This window comes from Capricornis sumatraensis, chromosome 8, assembly GCF_032405125.1.
Source record: "Capricornis sumatraensis isolate serow.1 chromosome 8, serow.2, whole genome shotgun sequence".
NCBI lineage: Eukaryota > Metazoa > Chordata > Mammalia > Artiodactyla > Bovidae > Capricornis > Capricornis sumatraensis.
Window position 1 is genome coordinate 26,569,216 of NC_091076.1, and position 24,303 is coordinate 26,593,518.

Genomic DNA, 24,303 nt, shown 5'->3' on the forward strand with positions numbered 1-24,303 from the left:
GAAAATTATTTTGTGTATACTTCCCCATATTTCATAACCTGCCTATTTATCACTGTTAATGACTGTAGTAAATTCTATCAAGCTGATCTACTTGATAATGTATATGTTTCTCTGTTGTTGTAAATTTGGCTTGTTTCTAGTTTTTCACTAATATTAGGAAAGAAAACTTTTTAAAGGAAGTATATAGCATCTTGTATTAAGGCAGTTTTGACACATTGCTTCATCTCAAATGGTTCCTCCTAACAGAAAAAGAAAGGATGCTTTGTTGTGGAGAAAACACACTATCTTTTTTAGGGAAACTTATTTACCTTGCTTATGTTTTGAGCCTCCATTTATAACAGAAAGATAATTAGTACAGAAGGACCTGGTATATTTAGAGCTTTGTCAATTGGATACCTTGTATATATTGTTGGGGAACAGGAGAGTAATGGATGATGTGGCTAAGACATAAGCCTAAGGCTGCAATGTGATAGATCCCAGCTGCATCAGCCTTGCAATAATTCACTGGCCTTGATGTAACTGGAAAGTCCTCCAGTTCTTCTGCACTCTACTACTGAAAGCTGCTGGAGAAATTCAGAACCCTCTGGCAAGAGGCAGTCCCTAAGTCTCACCACACTTAGCCTCTTCTGAGCATCTATGGAGACAGGTTCAAGTCTTAGTTGAGCTCTTCCTTTCCCTTCTCAATACTCAGGTGCTGGAATGTACTTGCAAGAGGTGAGGTGGAGGCCTTTGCTCAGCTGGTGTTTGCAGGGATTGTTTCTAAAGAGAGCACAAATTTCAGGATTTGTTTTTGACTAGCATGGAGCTTGGGAGGGCAGAGTAGCTGCGACAGTTTGCTTTTCAGTAGGCTTTCTCAGTGCCTGCAAAGATCCCCGGATGGTTGTTTTCTCTGTATTAGTTCCATGTCTTCATGTATCACATGAAGATTCTTCTTGTGCAGAATTCTTTCTTTTGCTCTATGAGGATAGGACTTTGTATGTCTGGTTTATTGCTCTATCTTCTATTGCCTTAAAAGGAGCTTGAAGCATAAAGAAATGCTCAATAAATATTTGTTCATTGGATGATTATTTTATTTACTTGATTTTGTACAGGAAGCTCATTATCATGTGGGCAGCTGCTCCTCAGTTGTTTAGATGGGGTCTGGGAGATTACTGTAGAAATAAGTAGCAGCTGGATGAAGCTGTCAGAGAGTCGTAGAGCACAGAGGAGGGTGCATGGGCTTCACAGCCAGGCCAGATAGATTCTCATCCCAACTTTTCTCTTCTCTGGCCATCTTGGTTGGCTTCTTTATGGTCTCTGAACCTCAACATTCTCGCCTGAAAAATGGGTAAAACCACTTTACTCAGAGGTTATATAAAATTCATTACTCAGAGCAGATATGCAAAAATGTTACCTTCTTTCTTCTTTCTCTGCAAAAAGAGCCAAGATAGAAAGCTGGAAGGGCCCCAGATAATGTTTCCAAGTGTTGTCAGGAACAGATCTCTGATTCTGTTACCTGTCATCTAAAATGTACCCCATATTGCCTCCATCTCTATACCAGCAGCAAATGCCTTGAGTTCTTCCAACAATATCTATGTACCTTTGGGTTCTGCTTTGAACCTCTTTATTAGTAACTGTGTTCTTTGCTCCTACAGGATTTATGAACGTGTGATAGACCCTCCTGAGACCAACCTTCCCCCTGGAAGCAATTTGTGGCTTGGTCAGCGCAACCAAAAGCATGGTTTATTCAAAGTAAGCACTACCTTCTACTTTTTGCAACGTGCTATTCTATGTGCTTGATGTGAACGTATGCACTTAATTGTCACAGCGATTCTATGATGTGGGTGTTTTGAGATTAGACAGAGACTTCAATGACTTGCCTAAGGTCACACACTTCACTCTACTGTCAACTATGGATGAATCAGAATGTAAGTAAGTGAAGTCGCTCAGTTGTGTCCGACTCTTTGCGACCCCATGGACTGTAGCTTACTAGGCTCCTCTGTCCATGGGATTTTCCAGGCAATAGTACTGGAGTGGATTGCTATTTCCTTCTCCAGCAGATCTTCCCAACCCAGGGATCAAACCCGGGTCTCCTGCATTGTAGACAGACACTTTACCATCTGAGCCACCAGGGAAGTCCTCCAGAATGTAAATAATCCTCAAACTGTTTCTTATTGCTCTACTTCTGGAAGATTTAAGGTAATCTTCAAGTTCCTTTTCATTCTCAGAATCTATATTAATTCAGTTTTGGGGTAGATGTCTAGTTTAGATAAATAATAAGAAATGGCTCAACTTCCATCAGTTTTGGTTTTCCTGTCTATAAAGACTGTAATACAATAACTGCATTATTGTGCTTCATAAAGCATCAGGACTCAGTGATAAAGTGAATTGAAAAAGTTAAAAAACATCATGAAATTTTAAGATAGTCTTGTACTTCAATAGAATGGCAGAATTTTGCTTCTGGCCATATGGTAGACTAGATATTTGTGAAATCCTTTTGCTTCAAAATGCCTATAAATGTTGGATAAAATAGAACAAAAATCTTTTAAGATTTGTCATTGCACTTACAAGAAGGGAGATCCTTAGAGGCTAAATATATGGAGGGAAGTGAAAACCAAAAGGATGTCTGCCAATACCAAAGAGTTAGATATTTAAATGTATTCCTTTTTTCTGGTAATCTACTCATCTATTCCAACTTAATTGAGATGTCAATGACATACAACATTATGTATAAGGTGTACTTCAGTTTGACACATGTAATATATTGCAAAATGATTTCCACCGTAATGTGGTCTAACACTTCCATCACATTACATAATTACCATTTCTTTTTTCATGGTGAGAACATTTAAGATTACTCTCAGCAGCTTTCACGTTTATAGTACAGTATTATTTGCTGTGATCACTATGCTGTATTATAAGTGGAAGGTATCCTTTGACCAATACCTGCCCATTCTCCCCACTTCCCCTAAACCCTGGCAACTATTATTCTACTCTCTGTGTCTGTGAATCAGGTTTTTAGAGTCCACATATAAGTGATGTCATGCATTACTTGTATTTCTCTATCTGAACTGTTTCACTTTGCATAATGCCCTCAAGGTCCATCCATGTTGTTGCAAATGGCAGGATATTTTTTCTCATGATTGAATAATATTCTACTCTGTATGTGTACACATACATATACATACCATATCTTCTTCTTAAAATTTTTTGTTGGGGGTATAAATGTATGTTTTCCTTAGAGAAATGTCTATTGAGTTCCTCTATCCATTTTAAAATCAGACTTTCTCTTGCTATTGCATTGTATGAGTTCTTTGTATATTTCAGATACTAACCACTTATCAGCTTTGTGATTTGCAAATATCAGTTGTCCATATATGCAAGGATTGACTTTTGGGTTCCCAATTCTGTTTCATTGGATTATGTGTCTATTTTTGGCTAGTATCGTATTTTGATTACTATAGCTTTGTAGTACAAGTTGAAATCAGAAAGTATGGTGCCTCCAACTTTGTTCTTTCTCAGGATTACCTTGGCTATTTGGGGTCTTACAATGCCTATTTGGCTTTGACAATTTTGGGGATTTTTTTTTTTTTCAGTATCTGTGAAAAATGCCTTTTGGATTTACATAGGGATTGCATTGACTCTACAGGTGACTTTGGGTAGTGAGGGATTTTAACAGTAGTAATTATTCTGATCCATGAATATGAGATACATTTCCATGCATGTGTGTCTTTTTCAGGTTTTTAGTCAGTCTTGCAGTTTTCAGTGTACAGATCTTTCATATCCTTAAATTTATTCCTAAGTATTTTATTAGTTTTGATGCTATTGTTAGTGAGGTTGTTTTATTTCTTTTTTGGGTATTTTGTTGTCAGTGTATAGAAATGCAGCTGATTTTTGTATTTTGATTATGTTCCCTACAGTTTTACAGACTTTCATTGATTTGTTCTAAAAGTTTTTTGGTGGAGTTTTGGAGTTTTCTGCGTATAAGATCATATCTACAGGCAGTTACATTTTACTTCTTCATTTCCAATTTGGAAACCTTTTGTCCCCCTTTTTTTGCCTGATTGCTTTATATAGGGCTTCAAGTACTATGTTGAATAGGAATGGTGAGAATGGACACCCAGTATTCTTTCTATGCCCAGTTTGGGTGTTTCTATCATGGAAGGATACTGCATTGTGTCAGATGCTTTTTCTACATCTATTGATAGGATCATATGCTTTTTGTCTTTCATTCTGTTAATGTGGTTCAGTTCAGTTCAATTAATGTGGTATATCACAATTATTGATTTGCATGACTTGAAGCATCCTTGCATCCCAGGGACAAATCTCACTTGATCTTGGTACATGTTCTTTTAATGTACTCTTAAATTTGATTTGCTAGTATTTTAAGAATTTTGGCATCTATGTTTTTATTTTTTTCCAATCTAGTCTTTTTAAAAAATTAATTAATTTATTTAATCGGAGGCTAGTTACTTTACAATATTGTAGTAGTTTTTGCCATACATTGACATGAATCAGCCACGGGTGTACATGTGTCCTCCATTCTGAACCCCCCTCCCACCTCCCTCCCCATCACATCCCTCAGGGGCATCTCAGTGCACTGGCCCTGAGTGCTCTGTCTCATACATTGAACCTGGATCTATTTCAATATATGGTAATATACATGTTTCAATGCTATTCTCTCAAATCATCCCACCCTCACCTTCTTCCACAGAGTCCAAAATCTGTTCTTTACATCTGTGTCTCTTTTGCTGTCTTTCATACAGGGTCATCATTACCATCTTTTTAAATCCATATATATGTGTTAGTATACTGTATTGCTGTTTCTCTTTCTGACTTACTTCAGTCTGTATATTAGGCTCCAGTTTCATCCACCTCATTAGAACTTATTCCAATGCATTCTTTTTAATAGCTCAGTAATACTCCATTGTGTATATGTACCACAGCTTTCTTATCCATTCACCTGCTGATGGACATCTAGGTTGCTTCCATGTCCTAGCTATTGTAAACAGTGCTGCAATGAACATTGGGGTACATGTGTCTCTTTCAATTCTGGTTTCCTCAGTGTGTATGCCCAGCAGTGGGATTGCTAGGTCATATGGCAGTTCTATTTCCATTTTTTTAAGGAATCTCCCCACTGTTCTCCATAGTGGCTGGACTAGTTTGCATTCCCACCAATAGTTTAAGAGGTTTTCTCCACACCCTCTCCAGCATTTATTGTTTGTAGACTTTTTTGATAGCAGGCATTCTGACCAGCGTGAAATGGTACCTCATTGTGGTTTTAATTTGCATTTCTCTGATAATGAGTGATGTTGAGCACCTTTTCATGTGTTTGTTACCCATCTGTATGTCTTCTTTGGAGACATGTGTGTTTAATTCTTTGGCCCATTTCTTGACTGGGTCTTTTATTTTTCTGGAATTGAGCTGCATGAGCTGCTTGTATATTTTTGAGATTAATTCTTTGTCAGTTGCTTCATTTGCTATTGTTTTCTCCCATTCTGAAGGATGTCTTTTCACCTTGCTTATAGTTTCCTTCATTGTGCAGAAGCTTTTAAGGTTAATTATGTCCTATTTGTTTAGTTTTGCTTTTATTTCCATTATTCTGGGAGGTGGGTCATAGAAGATCCTGCTGTGGTTTATGTCAGAGAGTGTTTTGCCTATGTTTTCCTCTAGGAGTTTTATAGTTTCTGGTCTTACATTTAGATCTTTAATCCATTTTGAGTTTATTTTGTGTATGGTGTTAGAAAGTGTTCTAGTTTCATTCTTTTACAAGTGGTTGACCAGTTTTCCCAGCACCACTTGTTAAAGAGATCGTCTTTTCTCTATGGTATATTCTTGCCTCCTTTGTCAAAGATAAAGTGTCCATAAGTGCATGGATTTATCTCTGGACTTTCTATTTTGTTTCATTGATCTATATTTCTGTCTTTGTGCCAGTACCATACTGTCTCGATGACTGTAACTTTGTAGTATAGTGTGAAGTCAGGCAGGTTGATTCCTCCAGTTCCATTCTTCTTTCTCAAGATTGCTTTGGGTATTTGAGGTTTTTTGTATTTCCATACAAATTGTGAAATTATTTGTTGTAGTTTTGTGAAAAATATCATTGGTAGCTTGACAGGGATTGCATTGAACCTATAGATTGCTTTGGGTAGTATACTCATTTTCACTATATTGATTCTTCTGATCCATGAACATGGTATATTTCTCCATCTATTTGTGTCATCTTTGATTTCTTTCATCAGTGTTTTATAGTTTTCTATAGATAGATCTTTTGTTTCTTTAGGTAGATATATTCCTAAGTATTTTATTCTTTTTGTCACTATGGTGAATGGAATTGTTTTCTTGATTTCTCTTTCTGTTTTCTCATTGTTAGTGTATAGGAATGCAAGGGATTTCTGCATGTTAATTTTATATCCTACAACTTTACTATATTCATTGATTAGTTCCTGTGATTTTCCGGTGGTGTCTTTAGGGTTTTCTATGTAGAGGATCATGTCATCTGCGAACAGTGAGAGTTTTACTTCTTTTCCAATCTGGATTTCTTTTATTTCTTTTTCTTTTCTAATTGCTACAACTTGTGTCTACAACTTCCAAAACTATGTTGAATAGTAGTGGTGAGAGTGGGCACCCTTGTCTCATTCAAGTGGGCACCCTTGGGGAAATTATTTCAGTTTCTCATCATTGAGGATAATGTTTGCTGTGGGTTTATCATATATAGCTTTTATTATCTTGAGGTATGTTCCTTCTATGCCTGCTTTCTGGAGGGTTTTTTTTTTTATCATAAATGGATGTTGAAATTTGATGTTGAAAGTCAAAGGCTTTCTCTGTATCTATTGAGATAATCATATGGTTTTTATCTTTCAGTTTGTTAATGTGGTGTATCACATTGATTTATCTGTGAATATTGAAGAATCCTTGCATCCCTGGAATAAAACACACTTGGTCATGATGTATGATGTTTTGAATATGTTGTTGGATTCTGTTTGCTAGAATTTTGTTAAGGATTTTTGTTAAGGATGTTCATCAGTGCTATTGGCCTGTAGTTATCTTTTTTTGTGGCATCTTTTTCTGGTTTTGGTATTAGAGTGATGGTGACCTCATAGAATGAGTTTGGCTATTTACCTTCCTCTGCAATTTTCTGGAAGAGTTTGAGTAGGATAGGTGTTAGCTCTTCTCTAAATTTTTGATAGAATTCACCTGTGAAGCCATCTTCTCCTGGGCTTTTGTTTGTTGGAAGATTTCTGATTACAGTTTCAATTTCTGTGTTTGTGATAGGTCTGTTAAGATTTTTCTGTTTCTTCCTGGTTCAGTTTTGGAAGGTTATACTTTTCTAAGAATTCGTCCATTTCTTCCAAGTTGTCCATTTTATTGGCTGCTGATCATAGTCTCTATGATCCTTTGTATTTCTGTGTTGCCTGTTGTGATTTCTCCATTTTCATTTTAATTTTGTTGATTTGATTCTTCTCCCCTTTGTTTCTTGATGAGTCTGGCTAATGATTTGTCTATTTTATTTATCTTCTCAAAGAACTAGCTTTTAGCTTTGTTGATTTTGGCTATGGTCTCCTTTGTTTCTTTTTCATTTATTTCTGTCCTAATTTTTATAATTTCTTTCTTTCTGCTAACCCTGCGGTTCTTCATTTCTTCTTTTTCTAGTTGCTTTAGGTGTAAAGTTAGGTTATTTATTTAATTTTTCTCTTGTTTCTTTATGAACCTTCCCCTCAGCACTGCTTTTACTGAATTCCATAGATTTTGGTTGTCATGTTTTCATTTTCATTCGTTTCTATGCATATTTTGATTTCTTTGTTGATTTCTTTTGTGATTTGTTGGTTATGCAGAAGCATGTGGTTTAGCTTCCATATGTTTGTTTTTAATAGATTTTCCCCTGTAGTTGACATCTAATCTTACTGCATCATGGTCAGAAAAGAGGCTTGAAATGATTTCAATTTTTTTTTTTTTTGAATTTACAAAGGCTAGATTTATGGCCCAGGATGTGATCTATCCTGGAGAATGTTCTGTGTGCACTTGAGAAAAAGGTGAAATTCATTTTTGGGGGGTTAATGGTCCTATAGATATCAGTTAGGTCTAACTGGTCCATTATATCATATAAAGTTTGTGTTTCCTTGTTAATTTTCTGTTTAGTTGATTTATCCATAGATGTGTGTGGGGTATTAAAGTCTCCCACTATTATTGTGTTACTGTTAATTTCTCCTTTCATACTTGCTAGCATTTGCCTTACATATTGCAGTGCTCCTGTGTTGGGTGCATATATATTTATAATTGTTATATCTTCTTCTTGGATTGATCCTTTGATTATTATGTAGTGTCCTTCTTTGTCTCTTTCATGGCCTTTATTTCAAAGTCTATTTTACCCGATATGAGTATTGCTGCTCCTGCTTTCTTTTGGTCTCTATTTGCATGGGATATCTTTTTCCAGCCCTTCACTTTCAGTCTGTATGTGTCCCTTGTTTTGAGGTGGGTCTCTTGTAGACAACATATATAGGGGTCTTGTTTTTGTATCCATTGAGCCAGTCTTTGTCTTTGGGTTGGGGCACTCAGTCCATTTACATTTAGGGTAATTATGATAAGTATGATCCTGTTGCCATTTACTTTGTTGTTTTGAGTTCAAGTTTATAAACCTTTTCTCTGTTTCCTGTCCAGAGAAGATCATTTAGCATGTGCTGGAGAGCTGGTTTGGTGGTGCTGAATTCTCTCAGCTTTTGCTTGTCTGTAAAGCTTTTGATCCCCTTCATATTGGAATGAGACCCTTGTTGGGTATAGTAATCTGGGATGTAGATTTTTCTCTTTCATCACTTTAAGTATGTCTTGCCATTCCCTTCTGGCCTGAAGAGTTTCTATTGAAAGATCAGCTGTTATCCTTATGGGAATCCCCTTGTATGTTATCTGTTGCTTTTCCCTTGCTGCTTTTAATGTTGGTTCTTCGTGTTTGATCTTTATTAATTTGATTAATATGTGTCTTGGGGTGTTTTGCCTTCAGTTTATCCTGCTTGGGACTCTCGGGTTTTCTTGGACTTGGGTGGTTATTTCCTTCCCCATTTTAGGGAAGTTTTCAACTATTATCTCCTCAAGTATTTTCTCATGACCTTTCTTTTTGTCTTCTTCTTCTGGGACACCTATGATTCGAATGTTGGTGCATTTAACATTGTCCCAGAGGTCTCTGAGGTTGCCCTAATTTCTTTTCATTCTTTTTTTCTACTCTGCTTCATTTATTTCCACCATTTCTATTTAAATTTTCTACCTCACTTATCCTATCTTCTACCTCAGTTATTCTACTGTTGGTTCTCTCCAGAGTGCTTTTGATCTCAGTTATTGCATTATTCATTATTGATTGACTCTTTCTAAATTCTTCAAGGTCCTTGTTAAACATTTCTTGCATCTTCTCAATCCTTGTCTCTAATCTATTTATCTGTAACTCCATTTTGTTTCCAAGATTTTGGGTCATTTTCACTATCATTATTCGGAATTCTTTTCAGGTAGACTCCCTATCTCCTCCTTTTTTGTTTGGTTTGGTGGGCATTTATCGTCTTCCAAATATTTCCAAATATTAGGAAATATTGATGGTAGAGTTCCAAAGAATAGCAAGAAGAGATAAGAAAGCCTTCTTCAGCAATCACTGCAAAGAAATAGAGGAAAACAACAAAATGGGAAAGACGAGAGATCTCTTCAAGAAAATTAGAGATACTGAGGGAACATTTCATGCAAAGATGGGCTCAATAAAGGACAGAAAATGTATGGACCTAACAGAAGCAGAAGATATTAAGAGATGGTAGGAATACACAGAAGAAATATATGAAAAAGATCTTCACGACCCAGATAATCATGATGGTGTGATCACTCACCTAGAGCCAGACATCCTGAAATGTGAAGTCAAGTGGGCCTTAGAAAGCATCACTACGAACAAAGCTAGTGGAGGTGATGAAATTCCAGTTGAGCTATTTCAAATCTTGAAAGATGATGCTGTGGAAGTACTGCACTCAATATGTCAGCAAATTTGGAAAACTCAGCAATGGCCGCAGGACTGGAAAAGGTCAATTTTCATTTCAATCCCAAAGAAAGGCAATGCCAAAGAATGCTCAGACTACTGCACAATTGCATTCATCTCACACACTAGTAAAGTAATGCTCAAATTTCTGCAAGCCAGGCTTTAGCAATACATGAACTGTGAACTTCAAAATGTTCAAGCTGGTTTTAGAAGAGGCAGAGGAACCAGAGATCAAATTGCCAACATCTGCTGGATCACGGAAAAAGCAAGGGAGTTTCAGAAAAACATCTATTTCTGCTTTATTGACTATGCCAAAGCCTTTGACTGTGTGGATCACAATAAACTGTGGAAAATTCTGAACAAGATGGGCATACCTGAACCCCTGACCTGCCTCTTGAGAAATCTGTATGCAGGTCAGGAAGCAACAGGCCATGGAACAACAGACTGCTTCCAAATAGGAAAAGGAGTACGTCAAGGCAGCATATTGTCACCCTGCTTATTTAACTTATATGCAGAGTACATCATGAGAAACGCTGGGCTGGAAGAAGCACAAGCTGGAATCAAGATTGCTGGGAGAAATATCAGTAACCTCAGATATGCAAATGATACTACCTTTTATGGCAGAAAGTGAAGAGGAGCTAAAAAGCCTCTTGATGAAAGTGAAAGAGGAGAGTGGAAAAGTTGGCTTAAAGCTCAACATTCAGAAAATGAAGATCATGGCATCTGGTCCCATCACTTCATGGGAAATAGATGGGGAAAGAGTGGAAACAGTGTCAGACTTTATTTTCTTAGGCTCCAAAATCACTGCAGATGGTGTTTGCATTCATGAAATTAAAAGACCCTTACTCCTTGGAAGGAAAGTTATCTAGTTACCAACCTAGATAGCATATTGAAAAGCAGAGATATCACTTTGCCAAGAAAGGTCCGTCTAGTCAAGGCTATGGTTTTTCCAGTAGTTATGTATAGATGTGAGAGTTGGACTGTGAAGAAAGCTGAGCACCGAAGAATTGATGCTTTTGAACTGTGGTGTTGGAGAAGACTCTTGAGAGTGCCTTGGACTGCAAGGAGATCCAACCAGTCCATCCTAAAGGAGATTAGTCCTGCGTGTTCATTGGAAGGACTGACATTGAAGCTGAAACTCCAGTACTTTGGCCACATCATGTAAAGAGTTGACTCATTGGAAAAGACTCTGATGCTGGGAGGAATTGGGGGCAGGAGGAGTAGGGGATGACAAAGGATGAGATGGCTGGATGGCATCACCGACTCGATGGATCTGAGTTTGAGTGAACTCCAGGAGTTGGTGATGGACAGGGAAGCCTGGCATGCTGAGATTCATGGTGTCGCAAATAGTCGGACATGACTGAATGACTGAACTGAACTGAAAAGTAGGTTATAAAAATGAAAATTAAAGGAGTAATAAAGAACTTAAAAATAAAAAAATGATAATAGTGAAAATATATCTAGGAATTTCTCTGGAGCTGTTGAGGGCAGTGTGGAGTCAATTCAGTTTCAGATAGTTCCTTGTTCCAGCTTATCCTCCTCCTCAAGGTCTGTAGGCCCCTTCCAGTGCTTAGTCAGTGTTTACTTAGGGTTTTAATCTGTTGCACCTGTCACTTCCAGCGTGGCTCCCTCTTCTGTGTTTATTTTGGCTTCCTCTGTTTGCTAGTCTCTTCAGTGTCTAATTGCCGCCCTGACACATTGGGGTGAAGGTGGTCACTTATTTAGGCTCACTTGTTCAGTTGTGCTGTGGGGAGGGAGAAACAGTGCAAACAAATATCACTGGCATGTGTGGGGAATGCTTGCAGTGTGTGGACCACACTGGGTTTGCCCCAGTTCACAGCGCGTGTGCTTTCCCGGGCTACACTGCTCAGGCTCCAGGTTGCTCTGAAGGGGAACTGTCCAAAGCAGGCCCTGGGTTGTGTGCACTTTCTAGGTCTAAGCTGCTCAGGTTCAGGTTCTTGGGTACTCCACAAAGCACAGACTCAGTTGGGCCTGTGTTTTGTACCCTTCCCAGGTCTGAGGAGCTCAGGCGACCAGGTACTTGGTGAGCGTACTGTCCCAGGTGTACGATGCATCTTATCACCCCTGTTCCCAGCTGCTCGGTTTCCTGGGTGCACAGCAAGAGTGCCGTCTTAGGTGTGCCGTGTGTCTCCTCTGGGGGGCTGATCTCAGGCTGTGACCATCCTGGCAGAAGTCAACCGTCCAGGATCCCAGAAGACTTCGTTAACAACTGGGAGCCTGCTCCCAGTTTGGTGGAGGATGCCATCTCTGGGGCTGAGGTTGCCTCTAGCCTTCTGGTCCTGGATATTGCCTGCAGGCGGATGGGCCAGTCCACAGCTGGCTAGCTCTCCTTTGGTATTTGCTCAATCCTTTGTTCCTTGAGCCGGCCAGGCTCCGCCTTGGGTTAGAACATTTTGCAGAAAAGTTCTCTCTCTGTTTTATTTTTTTCCTCTCTCAGGCTGTCCCACAGTTTGGGTTGCTATCTCACCTTAGCTCCTTCAGATAGTCCTCAGGGCATTCAGGCCAGGTCCTTACCCTAACCATGCAACCCACACTTCCCCCGCTCGCTGGTGGCAGATGCCAGTGTCTGGAGTATTTCTCTGTTGGGAGTTTTGGTCAAGGCACGTATTCTGTGGGTTTTGTGTTTTGTTTTTTTCCCTCTCAGTTATGTTGCCCTTTGAGATTCCAAAACTCCCCACAGACCCATTGGTGAAAGGGTTTCCTGTTGTTTGGAAACTTCTCCTCCTTCACGACTCCCTCCCAGGATGGGTCTCTGTCCCTAGCTCTCTTGTCTCTCTTTTTTTATTTTATTTTTTTAATTTTTATTTTTACTTTATTTTACTATACAATACTGTATTGGTTTTGCCATACATTGACATGAATCCACCACAGGTGTACATGCGATCCCAAACATGAACCCCCCTCCCACCTCCCTCCCTGCAACATCCCTCTGGGTCATCCCCATGCACCAGCCCCAAGCATGCTGTATCCTGCATCAGACATAGGCTGGTGATTTGATTCTTACATGATAGTATACATGTTTCAATGCCATTCTCCCAAATCATCCCACCCTCTCCCTCTCCCTCTGAGTCCAAAAGTCCGCTATACACGTCTGTGTCTTTTTTGCTGTCTTGCATACAGGGTCATCATTGCCATCTTTCTAAATTCCATATATATGTGTTAGTATACTGTATTGATGTTTTTCTTTCTGGCTTACTTCACTCTGTATAATCGGCTCCAGTTTCATCCATCTCAACAGAACTGATTCAAATGTATTCTTTTTAACGGCTGAGTAATACTCCATTGTGTATATGTATCACAGCTTTCTTATCCATTCATCTGCTGATGGACATCTAGGTTGTTTCCATGTCCTGGCTATTATAAACAGTGCTGCGATGAACATTGGGGTACATGTGTCTCTTTCAACTCTGGTTTCCTTGGTGTGTATGCCCAGCAGTGGGATTGCTGGGTCATAAGGCAGTTCTATTTGCAATTTTTAAAGGAATCTCCACACTGTTTTCCATAGTGGTTGCACTAGTTTGCATTCCCACCAACAGTGTAGGAGGGTTCCCTTTTCTCCACACCCTCTCCAGCATTTATTGCTTGCCGATTTTTGGATCGCAGACATTCTGACTGGTGTGAAGTGGTACCTCATTGTGGTTTTGATTTGCATTTCTCTGAGAATGAGTGATGTTGAGCATCTTTTCATGTGTTTGTTAGCCATCCGTATGTCTTCTTTGGAGAAATGTCTATTTAGTTCTTTGCCCATTTTTTGATTGGGTCGTTTATTTTTCTGGAATTGAGTTGCATAAGTTGCTTGTATATTTTTGAGATTAGTTGTTTGTCAGTTGTTTCATTTGCTATTGTTTTCTCCCATTGAGAAGGCTGTCTTTTCACCTTGCTTATATTTTCCTTTGTTGTGCAGAAGCTTTTAATTTTAATTAGATCCCATTTGTTCATTTTTGCTTTTATTTCCAGAATTATGGGAGGTGGATCATAGAGGACCCTGCTGTCTGTCTTTTTGTCTTTTATATTTTGTCCTACCTCCTATCGAAGGAATGGACTGCCTTTCTGGGTGCCTGGTGTCCTCCGCTACCATTCAGAAGTTGTGTTTTGGAAGTTGCTCAACATTCAGCTGATCTTTTGATGATTTTGTGGGGGAGAAAGTGGTCTCCCTGTCCTATTTCTCTGCCATCTCAGGACTATGCCCCTAGCATCTATGTTTATCAAGGATATTGGTGTATAGATTTCTTTTTCTGTAGTGTTCTTTTCTGGCTTTGGTATCAGGGTAATACTAACCTTGAAAAATAAGTTTAAGCATGTTTCTGCCTCTAAATTTTCTTGAAAATTTGAGAAGGACTGGTATTAATGCTTCTTTAAATGTTTGGTAGACCAGTGAAACCATTTGATCATGGGCTTTTTTTCCTTTTCCTTTTTTGAAAATTGTGGTATAATTCATATAAAATAAATTTCCCTTTAAATTTATGGTTCTCTGAGTTTTAGGAATTTTATACAGTCGTGTATACCATCATAATCAAGATAAAGGATTGTTGATAACCTCCAGAAATTCCATTGTACTGCACTTTGTTTTAGTCTTCTCCTTATCCTAAATCTCTAGGAATCAATGATTTGTTGCCTTCTCCTAGAATTTTGCCCTTCCCAGAATTTGTTATAAATGGAATCATTTATATGTGTATGTATATATGTTGAGATTCACCCATGCTTTTGTGTGTATCAAGATTCATTCTTTTCTATTGCTGAGTTGCATTCCAATTCTATTGTATGCATGTACTATAATTTGTCAGTTCATGAGAATTTAGGTTGTTCTGAGTATTTATGAATAAAGCTACTAAAACGTTTGCATACAGGCTATTTATGAAAAAAAAGTTTTCATTTTCATTTGGGTAAATATGTTGGAGTGGGATTTCTAGCCTATATCTTAAGGGTAGGGCTTCCCTGGTGGCTCAGTGGTAAAGAATCTGCCTGCCAATGCAAGAGATGCAGGTTTGATGCCTGGGTTAGGAAGATGCCCTGGAGAAGGAAATGGCAACCCACTGCAGTATTCTTGCCTGGGAAATCCATGGACAAAGGAGCCTGGTGGACTACAGTCCATGGGGCTGAGAAGAATCAGACATGACTTAGGTACTAAATAGCAACAACAATATTAAATGTATGTTTAACATCATCAAAAAATGCCAATTTACTTTTCAAAATGGCTATATTATTTTAAACTCTCATTAGCAATATATAAGAGTTCCATTTAGAGTCTTAAATTTCAACATTCTGTGTGGGATATGGAGAATGGCTTGGATTCTATGCAAGAGTAAAAATTAGGACAGAAACTTGTAAGATAAAGCCATGATACTGACGACTACCCCTTCAGTGAAAGGATAGGCAGAAGTAGTCTACTAACTGTTGTTTCTTAATTTGCATACAGATTTCTCAGGAGACAGGTCAGGTGGTCTGGTATTCCCATCTCTTTAAGAATTGTCCACAGTTTGTTGTGATCCACACAGTCAAAGGCTTTGGCATAGTGAATAAAGCAGAAGTAGATATTTTTCTTGAATTGTCTTGCTTTTTCTATGATACAGCAAATGTTGGCAGTTTGGTCTCTGGTTCCTCTGCCTTTTTAAAATCCAGTTTGTACATCTGGAAGTCCTCAGTTCATGTACTGTTGAAGCCTAGCTTGAAGGATTTTGAGCATTACCTTGCTATAACATGTGAAATGAGTGTGATTGTACGGTAGTTTGAACATTCTTTGGCATTGCTGTTCTTTGGGATTGGTATGAAAACTGACCTTTTCCAGTCCTGTGGCCATTGCTGAGTTTTCCAAATTTGCTGTCATATTGAGTACAGCATTTTAAAACAGCATCATTCTTTAGGATTTAAAATAGGCCAGCTCGAGTTCCATCACCTCGACTAGCTTTGTTCATAGTAATGAGTTCCTTGATGGCTCAGTGGGTAAAGAATCTGCCTGCAGTGCAGGAGACAAAGACACAGGTTCAATCCCTGGGTCAAAAAGATCCCCTGGAGAGGGAAACGGTAACCCAATCCACTGTTTCTTGCCTGAAAAATCCCATGGACATAGGAGCCTGGCAGGCTACAGTCCAAAGGGTCACAAAGAGTTGGGCTTGACTGAGCAACTAAGCACACACAATGCTTCCTAGACCCACTTGAATTCGCATTCCAGGATGTCTGCCCCCAGGTGAGTGACCACACCATCATGGTGATTAAGAACTTTTTTGTATACTTTTAGTATAGTCTTGGCACTGCTTCTTAGTCACTTGTGCTTCTGTTCTGTCCTGGCAGTTTCTGTCCTTTATTGTGTCCATCTTTGCATGAAATGTTCCTTTGGTATCTCCAATTTTCTTGACAAGATCTCTAGTCTTTCTCATTCTGTCATCTTCCTCTCTCTATGCATGATTCATCATACTTCTAATAGTGCCCATAACTCTTTCCTCCCATTATCTTTTGGAGTTTTCAAGTATTTATGAAAGTATATATACACATATACACACTAGACACTTCCTCTTTGGATGAAAAGCTATGACAAATCTAGACAACGTATTAAAAAGCAGAGGCATTACTTTGCCAACAAAGGTCTGTCTTAGTCAAAGTTATGGTTTTTCCAGTAGTCATGTATGAATGTGATCGTTGGACCATCAGGAAGGTTGAGCGCTAAAGAATTGCTGCTTTTGAATTGTTCTGGAGAAGACTCGTGAGAGTCCCCTGTACTGAAAGTAGATCAAACTAGTCAATCCTAAAGGAAATCAACCCTGAATATTCACTGGAAGAACTGATGCTGAAGCTCCAATCCTTTGGCCACCTGTTGAGACTAGATTACTCACTGGAAAAGACCCTGATGATGGGAAAGAGAGAGGGCAGGAGGAGAAGGGACTATAAAAGATGAGATGTTAGATGGCATCATGGACTCAATGGAGATGAGTTTGAGAAAGCTCCAGGAGATGGTGAAGGACAAGGAAGCCTGATGTTCTTTAGTTGATGGGATCACCAAGAGTCAGAGAGAACTTAGCCACTGAACCTCAACAAAAGTGTGATGGTTAAAGCGTATTGCAAAGTTGATAAGACGTCAACTCTTATTATAGAAAACACAGTACAATCAAAGTGTAAGCTCTTGCTGTCTATAAAAAGTCACTTGGAAAACCTAGAAGCTTAAACAAGTCATTTTATTCAGTTCATAATTCTTTGGGTTGATGGGATGATCTTCTAGTTTAGTCAGGGTATGCTGGTAATCTACTGAGCTTTCTGATATGTCTGTGATCAATTGGTTGGTCAATAGATATCTTCTTCACAACTCTGGTGGTAGGCTGACTGTTGACTGGTGTACTGCTGTTCTCCCCCAGGTGGAGTCTACTCCAGCTTATTCACATGGAAATTTTAAAATTTCAAAAAGAATAGAGGAAACCTTAGAATTCTAGTGCATTTTAAGGCTCTGCTTGATCACATTTGCTAATAATTTATTGACCAAAGAAAGTCATAATGACCAAATCTAGTAGCAAGGGGTAAATAAATAGACTTCATCTCTTGAACTATTCTGCAATATAACATTGCAAGGATATGGATACAAGGAATGGAAGAATTTTGGATCATTTTGATAATCTGTTACACAAATGAGGATAGATAGAAAGCCAAATCCAGATGTATTGGCAGAATAGCAGAACACCCAAGGACATAGAGAAGATCTTAATAATAGCTGGAGAAAAAAAGCTAACCTTTTTAGAAAAGAATAACTCAGGCTAAACATCTGGAAGTTTGAGCAAGAAGAAAATGGGAGAAGGTATAAAAATCAATGTGAATAACATGCACACAAAAAATACTATGAAAATAAAACCAATACTAATTAATTATTAACAGTTTTGTGCCAATGAAATAGAAAACTAGAGAAAAATGAATAATTCCTTAATATATACATGATCAAATGGATTTAACAAATGAAAAACCCAGATAGTCTTGGAATCATTAACATCATAAAAAAATGTATGTTTTAAAATCTGTATATTGTATCAGTTAGCTTTTGATGCATAACAAATTGAAGCTTAGCAGCTTGAAACAGCAACCATTTGTGCAGTTCAGAATTTTGTGCATTGGCAATTTGGGCTGGGCTTTGCCGACTGGTTCTTAAATTCTCAGTGAGTTCACTTGTGGTATCTTTGGTTGGCTGCTAGGTTTTCTAGGGGCTGACTGTTCTAGAATGTTTAGTTTGGTTTATCTCTGCTACATGTTATAGTCTAGCCCAGTTTTGTTAACATGATTGCTGATAAGGGTTTCTAGAGCTGGAGCAAAACTTTGAATGGCCTTTTGAAGCCTGCACTTGAAACTTGCACATTATTTTTCTGCATTTTACTGGTCAAAGCAAGTTACCAGGCCAGATTTAAGAATATGGGAAATAGACTCTGCCTTTTGATGAGATATGCTACAAATTCTCATTACACAGGGCATGGAACCACCAAAGAGCAAAGGACTGTGACCATTTTTGCAGCCTATTATATCTTTCCTCCAAATAAGCAATGGGTTCAGACATTTATACAAGGGAGCTGTATTACACCCAAGGAAACATGTCTTGTTTTATATAAACTCTTCTAGAGGAGAAAATAAATGAAAACACTACCCATCTCATTTTATGAGGATAGAGTTATTTTGATGTATAAACTAGACAAGGACTGCACAAGAAATTGCACAAGCTAATTTACTTTTGAACACAGATTAACATGTTTAAACAAAATATTAGCAAACAGTGTGTGTGTGTGTGTGTGTGTGTTTGTGAGAGAGAGAGAGAGAGAGAGAGAGAGAGAGAGAGAGAGAGAGAAAGAGAGAGAGCCTGTTGGTTATTTCAATCAATAATGTAAATCTGTTTTCATCATCAGAATATTTGTTCATTTCTGTGGTTATCTCAAGAGGCAGAAAAAAACACTACATAATATTCAATACCGATTCATGACAAAAAAAATTCTTAGCAAAATCAGAGTAGAAGAAAACATTAAGCTGATAAAAAGTACATGAAGAAAACATACATAGAAACGTCACACTTATGGTTTAAATATTAAGATTCCTGCTGAAGTCAGAAATCATGTAGGAATCTCTATTACCATGTTTCTTTTCAACACTTTACTGTAGGTCCTTACCAGCAAAGTAAGTTAAAACCTTTAGGATTATGAAAAAGAAAAATATACTTATTCACAAAATATGTCATAGTCTACAAAAATTAGATTCATGAATTATTACAATTGCCAAGAGAGTTCAGAAAGACTGGACACTTCTGTTGGGATTTTTTGGATACTCTTTTTGTATGAACAAAAGTTTTTACTTTATTTGAGTAAATACAAAATCAAAAAACAAAGTCAACTGCACTACTGAATGAAATTTGCAGCAGAAACAACAAAAATGCAGTTAGATATAATATTTTGTTTATAATAACAATGTATAGGTACTTAAGAACAAATAAAATCAAATATATCCATAAGAGTTATGAAACAAATTATAAAATTCTATTATAAACTATATTAAAGAACATCTAAATTGGAAGAGATATACCATGTTCCTGGAGAAGGTTTTAAATAGTAAATGCAATTCTTCCCAAATTGATCTGTAGATTCAGTTAACAGGATTTTTATTTTTATTTTGGATGGAATCTATAAGCTGATTTTAAAATTTATGTAGACGATTGAAGAAAGAAGAGAAGTGAAAGTGTTGTTTCTCAGTTGTGTCCGACTCTGCGATCCCATGGACTGTAACATACCAGGCTCCTCTGTCAATGGAATTCTCCAGAGGAGGATACTGGAGTGGGTAGCCATTCTCTTCTCCAGGGAATCTTCCTGACTCAGGGATCAAACTGGGTCTCCTACACTGCAGGCGGTAAAGATTCTTTACTGTCTGAGCCACCAGGGAAGCCCTATGGAGGATTAAAGGACAAGAATAATGAAGACAATTCTGAAGAAGAAAAAGGAAAAGGGACTTACTCTTTTAGATATAAAGGCTTATAATAAACTCATAGGAATCTTATAGTGCAAGAATTGGCATATGACTCAATAGAACAGATGGAGAAGTCAGAAAGATACTGTTCCGTTATATATGGCAACTTGGAAACTTAAAATGGCATATCTGATACATGATGAGATACGTTTATTCATTGATAATGTTTAGGAAACTCAGTTAAATAAATATTTCATATATATATAAATTAATATGATTGATTTTTGTGTATAGTGACCAGAAAAGCTTTAAATATTTATTTGCATACCATATCCAAAAAAACAATTAACATTTAGAATTAACTTAAATACCTAAACATTATAACTTTAAAAGTTTTTAGAAGACAAATAGAAGCAAATCTTCATGTTCTTGGAGTAGAGAACAATTTCTTAAGATCAAAAAATACAGAACCAGTAAAGGGAATATTGATGTTTAATATATAGAATAAAAAAATCTGTTCATGAAAGATAATCTTGGCAACAATGATCAGTTAGCAAAGAAATATTGAATAATATTCATTAAAGAAATGCTACAAATCAGGACTCTCATAACTCAATAAGAAATCTATCAAAATATGTATAAAAGGCAGTCCCCCAAAGTGGAAGCAAATGGACATATTAAAAGGAATTCCATTTCAGTAGTTATCTTGGAAATGCAAATTGGAGCCAGTAGGAGATACTGTTTCTTAGCTGGGATTCCCAGGTGCCAGAGTGGTACAGAATCTGCCTGTCAATATAGGAGATGTGGTTTAGATCCCTGGTTCTGAAGATCCCCTGAAGTAGGAAATGGCAACTCATTCCGATATTCTTGCCTGGAAAATCCCATAGAGAGAGGAGCCTGGACGGCTACAGTTCATGAGGTCTCAAAGAGTGGGCTGTGACTGAGCACACTCGCACATTTCTTAGCCATCATTCTAACAAAATGAAAAAAAAAAACAAAACCAAAACCCCAAACCAACAATGTTAAGTGTGAAGGAGATAGTTGTTATGTGTTCACTGTAGTGGAAATTTGAACTGGTAGAACAGCTATGGAGAGCAATTGGAGAGATTTTTTATAAAATTGAAGATGTGCATAACTTATGACACAGGAATCCAATTTCTAGGTATAAACCCTGAACAAACTCTTCTTTCCATATTTCTCTATTAAAGAAATGTATGTACCCAAGGAGATATGTACAAGCATTATCACAGGAGCATTTTTTTTTTCAATTTTAAAAACTTAAAAAAAGAAGACAAACCAAGCTGTCCATCATTAGAATATTTAAACTGTGGTAAACATTAAAATCTTAGAAATTGAATAAAAATTGATGTTGAATGAAAAAGCAAGGTGCAGAAGAAAATTATGGTATTAGATCATTTATATGTCCAGAATCACTGCAGATGGTGATTGCAGCCATGAAATTAAAAGACGCTTACTCCTTGGAAGGAAAGTTATGACCAACCTAGACAGCATATTGAAAAGCAGAGACATTACTTTGCCAACAAAGGTCCATCTAGTCAAGGCTATGGTTTTTCCAGTGGTCATGTATGGATGTGAGAGTTGGTCTGTGAAGAAGGCTGACCACCAAAGAATTGATGCTTTTGAACTGTGGTGTTGGAGAAGACTCTTGAGAGTCCCTTGGACTACAAGGAGATCCAACCAGTCCATTCTGAAAGAGATCAGCCTTGGGATTTCTTTGGAAGGAATGATGCTAAAGCTGAAACTCCAGTACTTTGGCCACCTCATGCGAATAGTTGACTCATTTTAAAAGACTCTGATGCTGGGAGGGATTGGGGGCAGGAGGAGAAGGGAACGACAAAGGATGAGATGGCTGGATGGCATCACTGACTCGATGGATGTAAATCTGAGTGAACTCTGGGAGTTGGTGATGGACAGGGAGGCCTGGCGTGCTGCGATTCATGGGGTCACAAAGAGTTGGACACGACTGAGCGACTGAACTGAACTAATGTTTAAAAATGCAAAACAATCCTATATATTGCTTATTTATACATTCATGGTTGGATGGCATCACTGACTCAGTGGGCATGAGTTTGAGTAAGCTCGGAGAGTTGGTGATGTACAGGGAACCATGGCGTGTTGCAGTCCATGGTGTTGCAAAGAGTTGGACACAACTGAGCAACTGAACTGAACTGATGTGTGAAAAGATAAAGACATGGGAATGATAAGCTTAAATTCAGATTAGTTTAACTTCTAAGAGGAAGAAATGGGATTTTATTAGGGATGCATATCCAGAAGGCTTCAACTATAGTAATAACATTTTATTTAAGGTGGGTGGTAAATTCACAGATATTTGCTGTAGATTGGTTTCAATCCTTTTATGCATCATAAATATTCAAAATAAAGTGACATTTTTACAGTGATAATTCACACATGTGTAAAAGTAAGTACATATATCTATATACATACGTGTGATTTTTTTCATGTTCTATGATTTTTCCATGTGTCCAAGAATCAACAGAAATTTGCCAAAGTGTCTCTGCTCCAAACTAGCTCTCATTTAATGCTGTTTCTTGTTTTGTTGCTAGATAACTGCTGCTGAACCTACACTTTTCTTAGGGACTTTGGGTCTGTAACGAAGGGCAGCAGCTATTTTCCAGTCCTGAAAAGGGTCAGAATCATGTGAGGGAGACTTTAATATTCAAATTCTTGTGTTGAGAATCTGAAGTATAGGATTTGGGAATCTATTTATTTATTTAAATTACAAATATATATATATATATATTTTTAATTGTAGGTTAATTACTTTGCAATATTGTGCTGGTTTTTGCCATACATTGACATGAATCAGCCATGGGTGCATATGTGTCCCCCTATCTTGAACCCCTCTCCCACCTCCCTCCCCACCCTAACCCTCTGGGTTTTCCCAGAGCACCGGCTTTGGGTGCACTGCTTCATGCATCAAACTTGCACTGGTCATCTCTTTTACATATGGTCATATACATGTTTCAATGCTATTCTCTCAAATCATTCCACCCTCACCTTCTCCCACATAGTTCAAAAGTCTGTTCTTTACATCTGTGTCTCTTTCACTGTCTTGCATATAGGGTTTTGTTGTTACCATCTTTCTAAATTCCATATAGATGAGTTAATATACTGTATTGGTGTGTCTCTTTCTTAGTTCACTCTGTATAATAGGCTCCAGTTTCATCCACCTCATAGAACTGACTCAAATGCATTTTTTTATAGATGAATAATATTCCATTGTGTATATGTACACAGCTTTCTTATCCATTCATCTGCTGATAGACATCTAGTTTGCTTCCATGTCCCAGCTATTATAAACAGTGTTGTGATGAACATTGGGGTACATGTGTCTCTTTCAATTCTGGTTTCCTCGGTGTGTATGCCCAGCAGTGGGATTGGAGGGTCATATGGCAGTTCTGTTTCTAGTTTTTAAAGGAATCTCCACACTGCTCTCCATTGTGGCTGTACTAGTTTGAATTCCTACCAACAGTGTAAGACAGTACCTTTTCTCCACACCCTCTGCAGCATTTATTGTTTGTAGCCTTTTTGATGGCAGTCATTCTGACTAGCATGAGATGGTACCTCATTGTGGTTTTGATTTGTATTTCTCTGATAATGAGTGTTGAGCACCTTTTTGTGTGTTTGTTAGCCATCTGTGTGTTCTTTGAAGAAATGTCTGTTTAGATCTTTGGCTCGCTTTTTGATTTGGTCATTTATTTTTCTGGTATTGAGCTGCATGAGCCGCTTGTATATTTTTGAGATTAATTCTCTGTCAGTTGTTTCATTTGCTTTCATTTTCTCCCATTCTTAAGGCTGTTTTTTCACCTTGCTTATAGTTTCCTTTGTTGTGAAAAAGCTTAAAAGTTTAATTGGGTCCCATTTGTTTATTTGTGTTTTTGTTTCCATTACTCTGGGAGGTGGGTCATAGAGGCTCTTGCTGTGATTTATGTCATATTTATGATATAATCTATCCTGGAGAATGTTCCATGTGCACTTGAGAAAAAGGTGAAATGCATTGTTTTTGGGTGAAATGCCCTGTAGATATAAATTAGGTCTAACTGGCCCATTTTATCATTTAACTTGTATTTCCTTGCTAATTTTTTCTTTGGTTCACCTATCCATAGGTGTTAGTCGGGTATTAAAGTCACCTACTATTGTTCTCTTACTGTTAATTTCCCCTTTCATACTTGTTAGCATTTGTCATATGTATTGAGGTACTCCTACATTGGGTGTGTATTTATTTATAATTGTTATATCTTCTCCTTGGATTGATCCTTTGATCGTTATGTGTCCTTCTTTGTCTCTTATCACGATCTTTATTTTAAACTCTATTTATCTGAGTACTGCTACTCCTGCTTTCCTTTCATCCCCAT

At 37.7% G+C, this 24,303-nt stretch overlaps 1 protein-coding gene across 1 annotated transcript in view; it reads left to right on the forward strand.

Moving 5' to 3' along the window:
- The window catches only part of NELL1 (neural EGFL like 1), a 999,502-nt gene that overhangs the window by 194,678 nt on the left and 780,521 nt on the right, over positions 1 to 24,303 (forward strand). The window contains exon 4 of the mRNA XM_068977360.1: positions 1,635 to 1,731. Within this exon, the coding sequence (XP_068833461.1) occupies positions 1,635 to 1,731 (97 nt within the window). The remainder of the gene's footprint in view (positions 1 to 1,634; positions 1,732 to 24,303) is intronic.